Genomic DNA, 14,048 nt, shown 5'->3' on the forward strand with positions numbered 1-14,048 from the left:
CACACATCTATACAATGTGCACACACCCAAATGCACACCTGTAGATGCACACACATATATGATGTGCACACACCTGTAGACGCACACACGTATATGATGTGCACACACCTGTAGATGCACACACGTATATGATGTGCACACACCTGTAGACGCACACACGTATATGATGTGCACACACCTGTAGATGCACACACGTATATGATGTGCACACACCTGTAGATGCACACATGTATGATGTGCACACACCTAAAAGCACACATGTATGATGTGCACACACCTGTAAATGCACACATATGTGATGTGCACATGCCTGTAGATGCACACATAGATGTGCACACGCCTGTAGACGCACACGTATGATGTGCACACACCTAAAAGCACACATGTATGATGTGCACACACCTGTAAATGCACACATACATGATGTGCACATGCCTGTAGATGCACACATACATGATGTGCACACGTCTGTAGACGCACACGTGTAGATGCACACACATGTGGTGTACGGCTGGTGCAGAAGCAGCTTTATGTCAGGAATTCATGTAACTGTGAGGGAGGGTATGTCCATAGCACTCACTGCAGGTCAGCCAGCCAGAGACAAGGCTGAACCAGCGCTGTGGCATTAAGGCCCAGGCCACTTCCTGGCCCTTTAGGAGCCCCGATTCATCCTTACAGCCTTCAACTGGAAGAGGTCCACCCTCAGGAAGAGGCTGAATGACCAGCTGGGTAAGACAGTCACTGGACAGGCGGCCAAGCTGGTGAGACTTGGACCCAAAGCAGGCTGCACCTTTCCCTCCTCCACTGCATGAAGGCCCCTCAGGAACGCCTGTGGCATCAGGTGATGGGGGCTGCAGGGACAGAAGGCATGAGCCATGCTCACTGCCGAGGCTGGCGGGATGCAGAATGGGACCCTTGCTGCTGTGACCATGACCATCGCTGCTGGGCCACCTCAGACGGGGCGACCAACGCTCAGGGGCCCAACAAGCATCACCTAGCTGTGCCAGGAGCAGGTGCACAGCAGCAACTAGGCGCACTGGGTGCACTGGGCACTTCTCCGGTGCCTCCTGCTGGCCACGGAGGGAATGGCTGGGGTTCCCAAGGTTCTAATACCACAGAGCAGAGCAAAGCATTGACTGGATCCACCGAGGTCAGAAAAACAAATGCATCCACCCATCACCCTCCATATGGCTCGTCCCTGCAAAGGACCCCATCACACACGTCCACACCTCCGCTGGGAGCCACACACTCCCACGCCTCACTCTGCAGCAGAGAGGGGCCCAACATTTCCAGGTGTGGACAACACTGGGAACTGGGCAGTATCCCTCCGCACGCTGTTCGCCAAGTCATCACTACCCCCATGGGTCTGTGGATTGTCCTGCCTGGCCCCATGACTCTCATTTCCCTGTGGACTTGGGAAGACTCGGTTTGTAAAACAAGTTACGACCTCTACACAGTGGTCGCTGGCTATAGGATCTTCGTCAGCCTCCCTGAGGCCCAGAGCACATGTTGTTACATCAATGGCTTCCAGCTTTTAAACCAGTCCCTCCAACCTGCCTCTCCAGGCTGCCCTGGAGACATGCCCCCGGGGACACGTGTAAATGCATGGTTCTGGGTTCCCATCCAGCAGCGGCCTCTGCCTGCTTAGCAAACCCAGAGTATTCACACGCTCTGTCACTGTGTCTTTCCCAATGCGTGCAACCTCACTTACAGCCACAAGGAGAACATGCGGGGCCACAGGCACCGCCTGCAGGCTCATGAGTGGCCCTTGGGTGGTTTTTCTAAAGCGCCCATTGGGTCACACACCTGCTGAGGGAGTCTCCTGGGGAGAGCCCAGCCTTGTGGCAAGCAGCCAGGGAGCTGCTGCCGTGGTCTGCACATGGCCGCACTGCGAGGCTCCAAGAGGAAGAAAGCCTAAACGTGACCATGACCTTGTCCAGTGGTGGTGGTGACGAGGGTCAGATGCGGTCAGTTGAATCAGATGGGCTACCAGAGGGAGAAAGAGAGCAGGTTGGTGCCCAGGACCAAACCAGGATCCTGCCAGAAAACCACCCCCACGGACAAGATGGGCAGCCGGCAGGGACTGGGGCGCCATAGTCCACGCTGGAGTTTCTGCTCTGCCTCAACTCCGCTAGCTTGGGAGCAGTGACGGACGGCTGAGGCACCGGGGTCCCCCCACCCATACAGCAGACCCAGGCGGCGCTCCAGGTGTCCACCTCAGCCTGGCCCTGCCCCAGCTGCTGAGGGCGTTCAGAGAACGAACCAGCACATATAATGTCAAGTTAGAAAAGCAAGCCAGCCATGGCAGCACTGTGGCCCCTGCGACACCAGCAGCCCACAGGCACACCAGTTTGAGTCCCAGCTGCTCCATTTCTGATCCAACTCCCTGCTTGGTTGCCTGCACCCATGCAGGAGACATGGATGGAGCCCAGCGCCGGCACTGCGGGAAGATGTCTCTCTCTGTCCTCGCCCCGTTTTGCCTTCAGACAAGGAATCTTACAAAACAAGAGACGATCAGAGGCACCCTTGACCTTGAATCAGAATCATGAGCCCAAATAACTTTGTAAGTTGCCCAGCCTCCAGCGTTTCATTGTGGTAACAAACGACAGACCAGCACAGAAGCATGGCAGCCGGCTGCTGTGCAGGGGCGCACAAAGAGGTCATGGGAGCCCAGCGGCCACTGCCATGCCCACACCTACCCTCTGGGTTGCCAGGGATGTCGGCATGGTCTGGCGGCAGTCACGCCCTCCGTGAGCTCAAGGCTACGGCAGAGCCCGCCCTCCGGCCCAGAGCAGAGGGTGAGGGTGGGTTAGCAGAACATTAGCAGAATGTGGGGAGGGTGAAGGCGGGGTTAGCCCCACAGGAGCCCTGCGCTCACTGACCCTGTGCCGTCCTGGCTGGAGCTCACGCATCGGGTCCCCTCTCCCCTCCTTCCAGCCCCTCCCACCTGCCCATCAGACTCCTTCTCCACAATTCCCAGAACTGGGACACCCGCTCATCAGCCCACACTGCCAGGGCACCCTCTGGGGGACAGTTCCATGCTGCACCACTCACTCTGATTCAAATACACATGGAGCTAACAGGTCCCCTAACTGCAGGTGACCCGGGCTCCCCGCCCTGCTGCCAGCCCCACTAAGCACAGGTGACCCGGGCTCACCATCCTCCTGCCAGCCCCACTAAGCACAGGTGAGCCGGGCTCCCCACTCTCCTGCCAGCCCCACTAAGTGCAGGTGACCCGGGCTCCCCGCCCTCCTGCCAGCCCCACTAAGTGCAGGTGACCCGGGCTCCCCGCCCTCCTGCCAGCCCCACTAAGTGCAGGTGACCCGGGCTCCCCGCCCTCCTGCCAGGCCCACTAAGCGCAGGTGACCCGGGCTCCCCGCCCTCCTGCCAGCCCCACTAAGCACAGGTGACCCGGGCTCACCAGCCTCCTGCCAGCCCCACTAAGCACAGGTGACCCGGGCTCCCCACCCTGCTGCCAGGCCCACTAAGCACAGGTGACCCGGGCTCCCCGCCCTGCTGCCAGCCCCACTAAGCACAGGTGACCCGGGCTCCCCGCCCTGCTGCCAGGCCCACTAAGCGCAGGTGACCTGGGCTCCCCACCCTCCTGCCAGCCCCACTAAGCGCAGGTGACCCAGGCTCCCCACCCTCCTGCCAGCCCCACTAAGCACAGGTGACCCGGGCTCCCCGCCCTGCTGCCAGGCCCTCTCCAAGGGACCACGCCCCCAGGGGTCACAGCGCCTTCGGTGGAGCCCCCCGGTACCCGCACTTCCTCACCAGAGATCACAGAGTCGTCGAGGGCCTCCTCGTCCTGGTAGAGCAGCAGGTCATCCTTGAGTTCCAAGTTCAGGGTCAAGTTCTCCTTGTTCTCCTCGGACTCCCTGGCCGCCGTCCGCTGGCTCTCTGAGGCCCCGTCGAAGCACCAGGCCTCGTCCCGCTCCTTGCCTCGCTCCATGCTGGAGGTTCTGGACAGACGGACGTCTGTGCGCCTCTTGGGGGACGCTTTGTTCTCCCGGCCTTGAAAACTGCAGCAGGGAGAGCTAGCTCAGGTCACAGGAGATCCCCTCACCCAGAAACCCAGCCAGCCCAAAGGCGGCCCCGGCCTGTCCTGTACGCGCCCCGCAGAGCACAGGGCTGGCACCCAGAGTGACCCTGCTTGGACGATAAAACACAGATAAGAAACCCTACCACACAGGGCTGCAACATCACGGCTTCACACCGACCGAGCCGGGCGTGCAGCCTGCATGCAGGCCCTGCCACCTGCTCTGAGCAGCTCACTCCAAGGCGCCCATCTGAGGGAGGCTGCGGGCGCAGCTTCCTCACACTGCTGCCCAGAGACGCACACTCCCCCTCAGGGCAGCCCGGAGCAGCTGCTGTCCTCAGCCAACCCCACCCTCTCCCCAATACGGAACGGGAACGGAGCTCAGCCACAAGGCCTGGAGGTGTGGAAAGAGGGGCCCTCTGTTAGGATGATGAAGTTCAAAGTGCTGACCGCCCAAGGCCCGGGCAGCTCCGGTGGCAGCCCCTCCTGTGGGCGGGGCTCACCTGTCCTGGCGGTGCTTGGTGGCCAGCGCTCTGTGCAGCTCCTCAATGACACGGCTCGGCGGCAGTGGTCGGTGGACGGCGGTGAGGTGTGGTGACCCCGTGGGCGTGGACAGCTGCCCTCGGAGGGGAGGGTCGGTACCCTTTGTGCCTGGGCCTTGGAAGAGCACGGCTTGGCCTGGGGCATGAAGACAAGAACATCACTCTTGATGCTGCGGATCGAAGTGCCTGGCTGCAAGGCCAGAGCTGGGGCGCTGCGAGGACGGCTCCTGCCAGCCAGCTCAGCTGCCATGCAGACCCTGGGCCCTCACTCCTAGTCACAGAAACCCTGCTGAGCCAAGCAAGCCGCCCCCCCACCGCCTTCCACAACGGCGTCCCTGATGCACACCCCAAGCCCAGCCCAGGGCTGCAGAAAGCACGGGGCGTCTCCTCCACAGACTGGGCCTGCAGCTCCACCGGCCACCCACCGGCACGCAGCCCCTGGGCGAGGCAGCTTCGTCCTGGGGCTCCACGGCCATGGCCGGGCTCCCCACGGCTGACCAGCAGGCGGCTGGCGGCTGGTCTGGGGATCACACTCTCCCCGGAAACGTATCTCAGCTGGCTCCCCCTGAGCCGCATGGGCACTCAACTCCTACTCCTAAATTGCAGAAACACGGTTCTAACATAATCCCCAAGACGGAGCGGCAGAGGAAAGCAAGAATGTCAAAGCGGACGGGAAACCCATGCCTTCCTGACGGGTTTGCTATTCCTCTGAGCATCTGCTTGTGCCAGACAAGGCCAGACGGCAGGGCCACACCCCAGGCCTTGCCCTCGAGGGTGGAGGGCCAAGTCAGGCGGTGAATGAGACGGCCCCAAGCAGCGGGCGAGGAGGGGGAAGACCGTGGAAGTGAGTTGGACCACAGGAGCAGGGGAAGTGGTGTGCTGGCCTGCGGAAGGCATGGGGTGGTGTGTTTCTGCAGAGGGGACATTTGGGCTGGACCCGGTGGAGTTAAGGTTGGCTGTGTGCAAGCTGTGGTCGGGCAGGGCAGGGGATCTGACCAGGCCATGCCCAGCTTCCGCGTCCCCACCAGTCCTTCCTCCCTCACCTCAGCCCTGCCCTGGGGCCAGCCCTGCCAGGAGCACCCACAGGGTCGCGCCTTCGTCCTCTGTGGCAGCCCTGCCCCGGGGCCAGCCCTGCCAGGAGCACCCACAGGGTCGCGCCTTCGTCCTCTGTGGCAGCCCTGCCCCGGGGCCAGCCCTGCCAGGAGCACCCACAGGGTCGCGCCTTCGTCCTCTGTGGCAGCCCTGCCCCGGGGCCAGCCCTGCCAGGAGCACCCACAGGGTCGCGCCTTCGTCCTCTGTGGCAGCCCTGCCTCCACTCTCAACCGCTGAGGTATAAACTGGGATGCCTGTGCCCGCTCGGCCACCATACTGCCCAGAGCAGACCTGCCAACAGATACCTGCCCCTCCACTGGGCAGGTGCAGCCCTCAGTCCACTCCTCGGTCAAGGGAACAGGCCCAGAAGCCACAGCTGCAGGTGTGGCAGGGGCTGGCAGCCGGCAGGGCCAGAGGGACACTGGCTTCATGGTGCGAGCTGCTCTCTGGATCCAGCCAGGAGGTGCACAGGGAGGCAGGGCCCTCTGCAGTCACCCGCAAACACAGTGACACCTGCCCGACTAAAGTGACTGCTGGGGCCAGGTCAGGACACTTCTCGTTAAAGGCCAGGAATCAGGCTCTGAAAGACCCCAAAATCCCATCCTCTTTTGGACTTGTTGCCTCTAGAGCTATGAGAGAAGCTTCTCTGTTTATCAGTGCCAGGCCAGGGTGTTGGCACTGCAGCCTGGACAGGTCCCTGCTGCGTTCGGTCAAGAGCACCCCCTGGAGGGAGATCAGGGGAGGACAAGACTCAGCTTGCTCCTGTGTCTGCTGCCATCTAGTGTCCACATGCGGAAGGGACTCTTGGTCTCAGCTGGACGTAATCCAGCGCCAGGGCCACGGTCCATGCCAGCCCCCTCTCCGCTCGGTGACCGGTCAGCACACCACCCACCCCTCATGCCTTTGAGTTCCTTGCAGTCAGTGGGAGGGTACACGCCACGGGTGATGACAGACCCGTCTTGTCTCTCCACGCACAGGGCAGACAGGAAACGCTCTGGCTGGCATGACGAGGGTCAAGACGAATGACACAGTAGCTAGCAGAAAACCACAGGCCGGAGGAGCCTCAGCCAGAGGGAGTGTGTTACAGGAGTCAGTGGGCAGGGCAGGGCGTTCTCTGAAGACAGGAACAACACGCCGTCCTCCTCCAGGGTTTTAAGCCAGTGTGTGTGGCCATCACTCAGAGACCAAGGGTTGGCTCACCCCCCGAGATGCAGAAAGCTGCAGAGCCCGCACTGAGGGTTCCACCTGCTCACTCAGGCATGCCATCCAGGCATCCGGACTTGCTGGCACCTATTGTACGCCAGACACGGTGCTCATACTTCGATGAGATGGTGCCCACCAAGGTGTGGCTGGTCCCCCAAGGCTGCTGGGTGGAGGGGATACAAGATATGGGGGGGCTCTGAAAAACGTGCACTATAGAAAACCAGGCAGGGATCTCAAAGTCTGCAGGGTCCTGGCCATCCTCCAGACCCTCGCTGTCCTGGGGTGCTGGCAGGGGTCACAGGCTGCTCTGCTGCTTCTGGAGGGGGCCTGGGTGCCACCGCAGCCTCTGCCTGCACAGGCAGTGTCTCCACGCACCCTCCTGGGTCCTCACAGGACCGGTCCCACTGGGAGCAGGGCACACCTCACTGGGAGCATTTCCTCTCAGGCTCTGCCAAGAGCCTTATTCTTGTCAGATCAGGGAACCCAAACTGGTGGGGGGGGTGCACATTTAACTACTATCCATGATGGGACCGTGTGGTAAATGCCTGAAGATGAAACAGAGTGCTCTGGGGTCAGCAGTGGCCTCCCTCAGGGACCAGCACCTCGAGCTGAGAGTCAGAAACACAAAGGCACGGAACGGGGGAGTGAGAGGAACATTCCAGCAAGGAGAGCAGTCAAGCCACGCCTTGGAGGAGCGTGTTCCCCAAGCCGCAGCACACAGCTCTCCTCCACCGGCAGCCGTCCTTCCGCGCTGCCCCTGGCTGTGGCCACACGCGCAGGCTCATGTGGGCATGCCTCACCCCTGCTCGTTCCGAACGTCCAGATAAGTGACCTAGTTTGTGGGAAGGAGCAAATGCAGCCCACTCAAAACACCTGTGCATGTGGCCACCATGCAGGGAGCAGCAAAGGCTGTGGACAAGAGCAGTGGCCTCCTGGGTGCACGCCCCGCTCCCTGGGGGCCAGCAGCCAGTCAGGGTCATGGTCACCCCCCTCTAAGACCGGGAGGCAGCACAGAGAAACGGAAAGAGAGGCCAGAAGACGAGGCTGCGGGCCCAGTGGAGGGGTGGACTTGCTCCCAATCGACCTGTGGCCAGAGCTCAGGGTGCAGCTCTGTGTGACCCAGGGCTGGCTGCTGCATTTCCTGAGCCACAGACCCCTCAGCTGTCACATAGGTGCAGGGGTCTGCCTTGCAGAGAGGCCTGGGGAGCCGGGCATTGGGCCTCGTGGCGCTCCTGGGACTGGCACACCCCTAAGCATGTCCTTGTCAGGTCACTGAGGATCAGAGCAGAGCTTCCAAGCCCCGCCCTCTGGCGCTGGCATTCCTTCACGCGCCCACCTTGAAAGACACTGCCCTAGGATGACCTCTGCAATGGCCACCTCCTGGGGCTGCTGCTTTCCCCAGACCAGCAGGGGGAGCAGGACAAGACAGGAAGTCCTTAGCTTCCCCGCCCAGAACCCTCTGCCCAGGTGGCCAATGCTGGGCGGGGTGGGGTGCTCTGGTGGGCTGTACTCCACCCTGATTCCATCCTGACAGCTCCGTCTCACTAGTTAGGCTCACCACAGACCATGTGAGGGAAGAGGACAGGCACACCCAGAGGGGAAGTCAGCTCCTGGGGGGTGGCAGGGCGGGAGGGAGGCTGGGTCAGCAGCCTCCAGGGCTGGCAGGCACACCCAGCCCCCAGGCTCTGGCCCCTGATGACCCCAGCTCCTTGCGAGGCACCACTGTCCTGGGCCTACCCAGTATCTGTCACAAGAGCAAAGGGGGGGACCGGCCCACTGTCCCATGCAGACTGGCTGCGGGATGAGGACAGGAGGTAGACCAAGGGGAGGGGAGAGGCAACAACCCACCTGGGACCGGCTTCGTGGTTTTGCAGCCAGTCTTGGGAGGCGGAGTGGGCAGCCGAGGGGGGCTGGGGAGTTGGCCTGTGGAGCTCTCCGGGGGTCTGGGAGAACTGTCGAGGGGGTCAGACCCAGCTAAGGCTTGAGAGAACTCGGCGTCGGTGGGCAGGGGGCTGCCGGCGTCTGCTTCGTCACTGCTGGGAGCCGACGGCGTCACGGCTGGTTCAAAGGCAAGACAGAGAAAATATGTTGGCTATGGCCACAGGGTGGGGATGGGCAAGTAAGGCAGGGGGTATGGAGTGGTGCGGATAATGGGAAATGAACGCAGGGGACCTGGTCTGCCCCGAGCATGTGGGGCCCCCTATGCCATGATCAGACCTCCCACGGGGTCAGTACCAGTAGGCCCATCAGAAGAGGGGAGAGGGACATTCCAACAGTATGGAAGATACTCTCCCTTTCCCCGCCAAACAGGTGCATGCCAAACTCCCACCTCACCTGGGGGCAGGGCCTCCAGGACCCAGCCAGGCTCAGGTGTCCCTCGCTTCTTCTTGGCCCTGCCAATGGTGCTCAATCCCTCTGGGACTCCAGGTGCCCCCCCAGCACCCTGTCAAAGCTTAGCCTGGCAGTGTGCCCAGCACAGCTAAGACCGCCGTGTCTAATAGCTTCATGTGTTGGGTTTCAGGAGCCCCAGGTGAGTGGGGAGACAAGTCAGTGGATGAACCCGTCCCTGGTCTCTCCCTGAAGCACAGCTCCCACCCCTCCACAACAGTCTCTCCTAGAACCCCGTGCCCTAGGCCCGGCCGCTGGGAAAAATCCCATTTTGCAGGAGGTCACTGTCCACCTGTGTGGACCCTGCCCAGGGTCACGGGAGGAAGACGGAACATGGAGGACACCAGAAACAACCCTGAGATGGGTCTAGGCTGGCCCATCCTCCAAGCTGCTTCGGCCCCGCCCCCGCGGCTCCCCTCCTGCCTGCTAGTATGCAGCTTCACCTCCAGCTTTGTGGGGGGACGAGGCCATCAGACAGGGTTCCCCGAAGGCTCTGCCACAAACCTGCTGTGCCCAGCACTGTCCACTTCCTTCCCTGACCCAGGTCTCCCCAGGGTGCTCCTTGACACTGCACAGGGCGCCACGGTATCAGCTTGCGTTCTTACAATGCCTCCTGGGGAATGCGGAGCCTGACTAGGACTCACTGATGGTCAGGGGATGGTTCCAGAGTCCGGGCTCTGCCAACGCTGTCCATGGTGCTGAAACAGGGAGCGCAGGCCATTCCCTATCCCTGCAATGTCCCCCAAAACCTTAGCGCAAACACTGCCTGGTGCACCCCAGCAGCTGCCACTCGCTTTTGCTCATTGGCATGTCCAGATCCTCTCCATGGACTGTGGCCTTCTCCCATGGCCTTGGGGTCTGGACGAGGGGGCAGTGGCTGCACTGAGCTTCCTGGGCTTACACGGAGGTATCAGAGTCACAGCACAGCATGAGGGCTCCTGCTGCGCGGATCACACAAGCTCACTTGAGCTTCAACTGCAGATCGGCTTTCTGGCTGAGTTCACCAGCCAAGCACTGGTTCAGGCCCAACCCACTGCCTGATGAATCACGGACAGACTGGCCTATAAGTGCCAACAGCCACCGGACCTCTCTGTGCAGAGGTCCAATGGGTAAACCGGAATGCATCCAACCCCAGCCTGGTCCCAGGGCAAACCCTCCTCTCGGCATCTGTCCATTGACCCATGTCTTGACTGTCAGTGGACAAGCTGGGCTCCACGTGCACACGAGGGCATGTCTGTGTGGCCTTAAACAAGGAAGATTCCCACTCCCTCCAGATTCCGTACCATACACCCCACATACACACCCAGCAGCTGTAAGGATGCCACGTACGACCCCTATCTTGACCTCTGTACCCAGTATCCTCGTTATGGCCCTTTCCCACTAAATCCTTGAAAATTCCGTCATGCCCCACAGACGCTGCCTGGCCTCAGTGACCACACCTCCTGCTGAGCTCAGTTCATTCTCAAGGGGGAGAGGGCTTCCTGTGAGAGCCAGCCCGTCACTACTTCACTGAGCCTTAGCAGCAATTATACTCCTGTGGGTATGGAAAGCTCGGGAAGGGCTGGCCAGTCCAGACAGCAAATCCTCTACACAGGTGGATGTGCAGCCATCTCTCTTTCCCACCACTACTTGGTGGAAATTTCCAGAATGAGAGAATGCCCTAGTCCCTCCTGTCCACAGGGTGATCACTTGCCATACACAACCACTGAGCACTTGGCAAGCGGCTCATGGAACAGGGAGCTCAACTTCAACTCATTTTTTGCTATCTTATGGCAGTGTGTGGCTGGCTGGCTGCCTCTTACAAACTCCGCACGCCTTTCCCTGCCCCGACAGCCATGGGGTGTGAAATAGCAGCCAAGCCTTCCAAAGATCAGCCCCGCACTTGTGTGCTGGCCATACCCACACTGACCACTCCAGCTTTTAACCTGGGAGGCCCTTGGGCAGGAAACAGCTCCCCACAGCCCACTGCATGCCCCAGGATTCCATGCCACCAGCATGGGCTGGGGTCTCAGAACATGGGAATCCTAACTCCTGCCAAACTAGAAGCTGGAAGACACCAGCCTGGCCTTTTCCCTGCATGGCGGCCATGCAGGCTGCTTCTCACAGCACAGGTTACAAACCCAGAGCCAGGCTCAGGGCTAGAGCACGCCAGGCACACGTCCCTGCCTCGATGGGATGTTTTTGTCAAGCGGCTTTTGGATGTACCCCTGTCTTCCTGACGTTTAACTATCCACTCGACCTCGCAGGCCCAGAGGTAGGATCAGGGCTCCACACAGGGTTCACACAAGAGGGGACCCAGGCAGTGCTGCCCTGGCCTGGGTTGAGACACCATGAAGACCAGCAGGGGCCAGCCCCAGGTTGACTCTGAGGTGGGTAGTCACACCTCTACCCCAGGGACACCCATTGTCCTCCATTTCAGCTGCCCGTGACCCAGGCAACACACAGACCCCCCCAGAATGCTGACCCAGCCCAGTGACAAGCAGGCACCAACAGGGGCCGGTGGCACCAGCACATGTCCTTGATGGCAGAGTGCCCACCAACAACAGAGGCAGGAGCTGGTTGTGCGGAAGACACCTCAGCTCCCGTCCCCATCCAGGGAAGGCCCAGGGGGCACACAACGCTGGGCAGCAACAGGTGTCTGCCAGCCTGTGTCCTGGACAACTCCCCCTGCAAATGTTGCAGAGCACAGCACTTTATTTGCTGTTTGGTCAGAGTTTGGGCCACAGAGTGCCATGGCTGTCATCAAGCCCCAGGCCTGCCCCTCACCTGCCCTGTGTCTGGCCTTCTCTGAGCCTCCACTTCCTTGCCCGTGACAAGGAAACACAGTGACCACAGAGCATGCTCACTCTTAAGACTACAATACTCAGCCTCAACCAACAGCCGGGGCTCTGAACAGGACCTGCCCAGTTCACATCCAAGGTTGTGCAGGAGCTGTGCCCCCATCCACCCCACCCCCACAATTAAAGCAAGCACACACAAACGCAGCCCAGGCATAAAGTCCCAGCTCAACCCAAACCACTGAACTGAACTTTAGAGACTGCATGGTCTGGCCATGCTCCCCTCCTCAGGGTCTGCAACGACATGTGGACATGCCTGCTCCGACACACAGGTACATGTGCACACACACATGTAGCACCTGGGCCCCCCGGCCCTGAGCCCAAGCTGTGCAGTACCTGGGGCCCCCGGGCACTGGCCTGAGCTGTGCAGCACCTGGAGCCCCTGGGCACCGGCCCGAGCTGTGCAGCACCTGGGGCCTCCAGGCATTGGCCCGAGCTGTGCAGCACCTGGAGCCCCCGGGCACTGGCTCCTCCTGCTGCGGCTTCAGGCCACTGGGAGGGAGGACCCCCAGACCCACATCACTCCCTCCTCTGCACAGTACTGCCTGGGCGGGATGAGGAGAGGGCAGGATGGCCACTGCGGACACCTGTGAGCCCTTAACCCCCTGGCAGTGTCATCCTCAAAAGAGATGGAACCAACCTCTCCCTCGGGTGAGTGGACCCAGCGAGGCTGGGGTGTGGCAGGGAGGATGTGGGGTTGTGGTACTCTGAGAACCTTCTCCCAGAAGGGCCAGTGCCCAAGCCGAGTCCTGCCATTCCCAGGGTGGACAGCTTAATCCCTACAGACTCCCGTCGCACCTGCAGCATCCAGGCAGGCGTCAGTGGACGGTGGCTCCTCCAGGGAGGCCTGGGCTGGCCTGCTGGCAGAGGGGCTTCCTGGCTGTGTGTCCTCCGAGGCCTGTGTCTCCGGCTTCGGGGAAGACGGCTCAGTCTGAGAGGGCTGGGGGCCTCCGTCGGCGTGGCAGGCTTTGCTGTCAGCATCTGCAAGGAAGTACACCGTGAGTGGCCTCCGCCTCCCTCCCAGCTGTCATGCAAGGGGGGCTGGCACCATGGGGACAAGGGTCAGGCGGCTACAGCAGCAGGCCCCACCACCCAGGTGAGCCCCGGGCACCCCAACATGCGCCTCGGCCAGAGTTCTGTTCTGTGCTCTCACTCGGATGCCTCAGGGAGCCTGCATGCTGCCCGCAGGTCCTCCCATACCCACACTTTCTACGTGGGCCTCTGGTGCCCCCACTTTGGCCCTGCCCTCTACTTTGGGGCTCTGGCCAATGGGACTCGGCGCTCAGAAGCAGCAGTGGCTTCCAATGGGCCTGTTCCTCTCACCCCAGTGCCCACGCCCTGGCACGTGTCCTGGCCCCTGCAGTAGTACCACGTGACAGCTGATCACATGACCCACGACGCTCCCTCCCACCTGACAAGGAGCTAACAGCACAGTGAGCCCAGGAAGGGGACACAGCTGAGAACAGACATGCCGTGGAGGAGGGGCCCCTGGCCTTGGCTGCTGCCTTCCACAAGTGGAGACTTCTGTGTGGCTGGGAGAAGCACCCTGGCCCCTGCTGACCACACTGAATGATAGGGGCTAGGAACAGAATACCTACTCCAGGTTGAGCCGCCATCCTCATAGAAGTCATGGGGTCCTGATGCTAACTCCTGCAGCCCCCAGCTGGATCTCAGAGCAGACCCCAGAGCACCAGGCCACAGCACACACACATTCACACAGCCACAGCATCAGCACGTGGCTCAGCACTCAGGTCGACTCCTCCACACCGCCTCTCATCCCAGCAGACAGTGAGCACATGTCCGTAATCCATCAACCACGGCCGCCATCTGCCCGGCTCAGTCCTGACACTCGCCTGCAGGCCTGTGTCCTGTACCGATGTCCCTTCCCTCTGCCAGGAGCCCTGGCTGGAGACCCCCTCCCCATACACACGATGCACTGCCAACGAG

At 61.2% G+C, this 14,048-nt stretch overlaps 2 protein-coding genes across 3 annotated transcripts in view; both read right to left on the reverse strand.

Annotated features, from left to right (window-relative positions):
• The window catches only part of PHACTR3 (phosphatase and actin regulator 3), a 57,428-nt gene that overhangs the window by 35,205 nt on the left and 8,175 nt on the right, over positions 1–14,048 (reverse strand). The window contains exons 3-6 of the mRNA XM_058679288.1: positions 12,900–13,082; positions 8,725–8,934; positions 4,543–4,717; positions 3,775–4,022 (exon numbers count right to left, since the gene is read on the reverse strand). Coding sequence (XP_058535271.1) covers positions 3,775–4,022; positions 4,543–4,717; positions 8,725–8,934; positions 12,900–13,082 — 816 coding nt within the window. The remainder of the gene's footprint in view (positions 1–3,774; positions 4,023–4,542; positions 4,718–8,724; positions 8,935–12,899; positions 13,083–14,048) is intronic.
• The window catches only part of EDN3 (endothelin 3), a 250,982-nt gene that overhangs the window by 18,240 nt on the left and 218,694 nt on the right, over positions 1–14,048 (reverse strand). The gene's annotated exons all lie outside the window — the stretch shown is intronic.

Source organism: Ochotona princeps, chromosome 22 (assembly GCF_030435755.1).
Source record: "Ochotona princeps isolate mOchPri1 chromosome 22, mOchPri1.hap1, whole genome shotgun sequence".
In the NCBI taxonomy this organism is placed as follows: Eukaryota; Metazoa; Chordata; class Mammalia; order Lagomorpha; family Ochotonidae; genus Ochotona; species Ochotona princeps.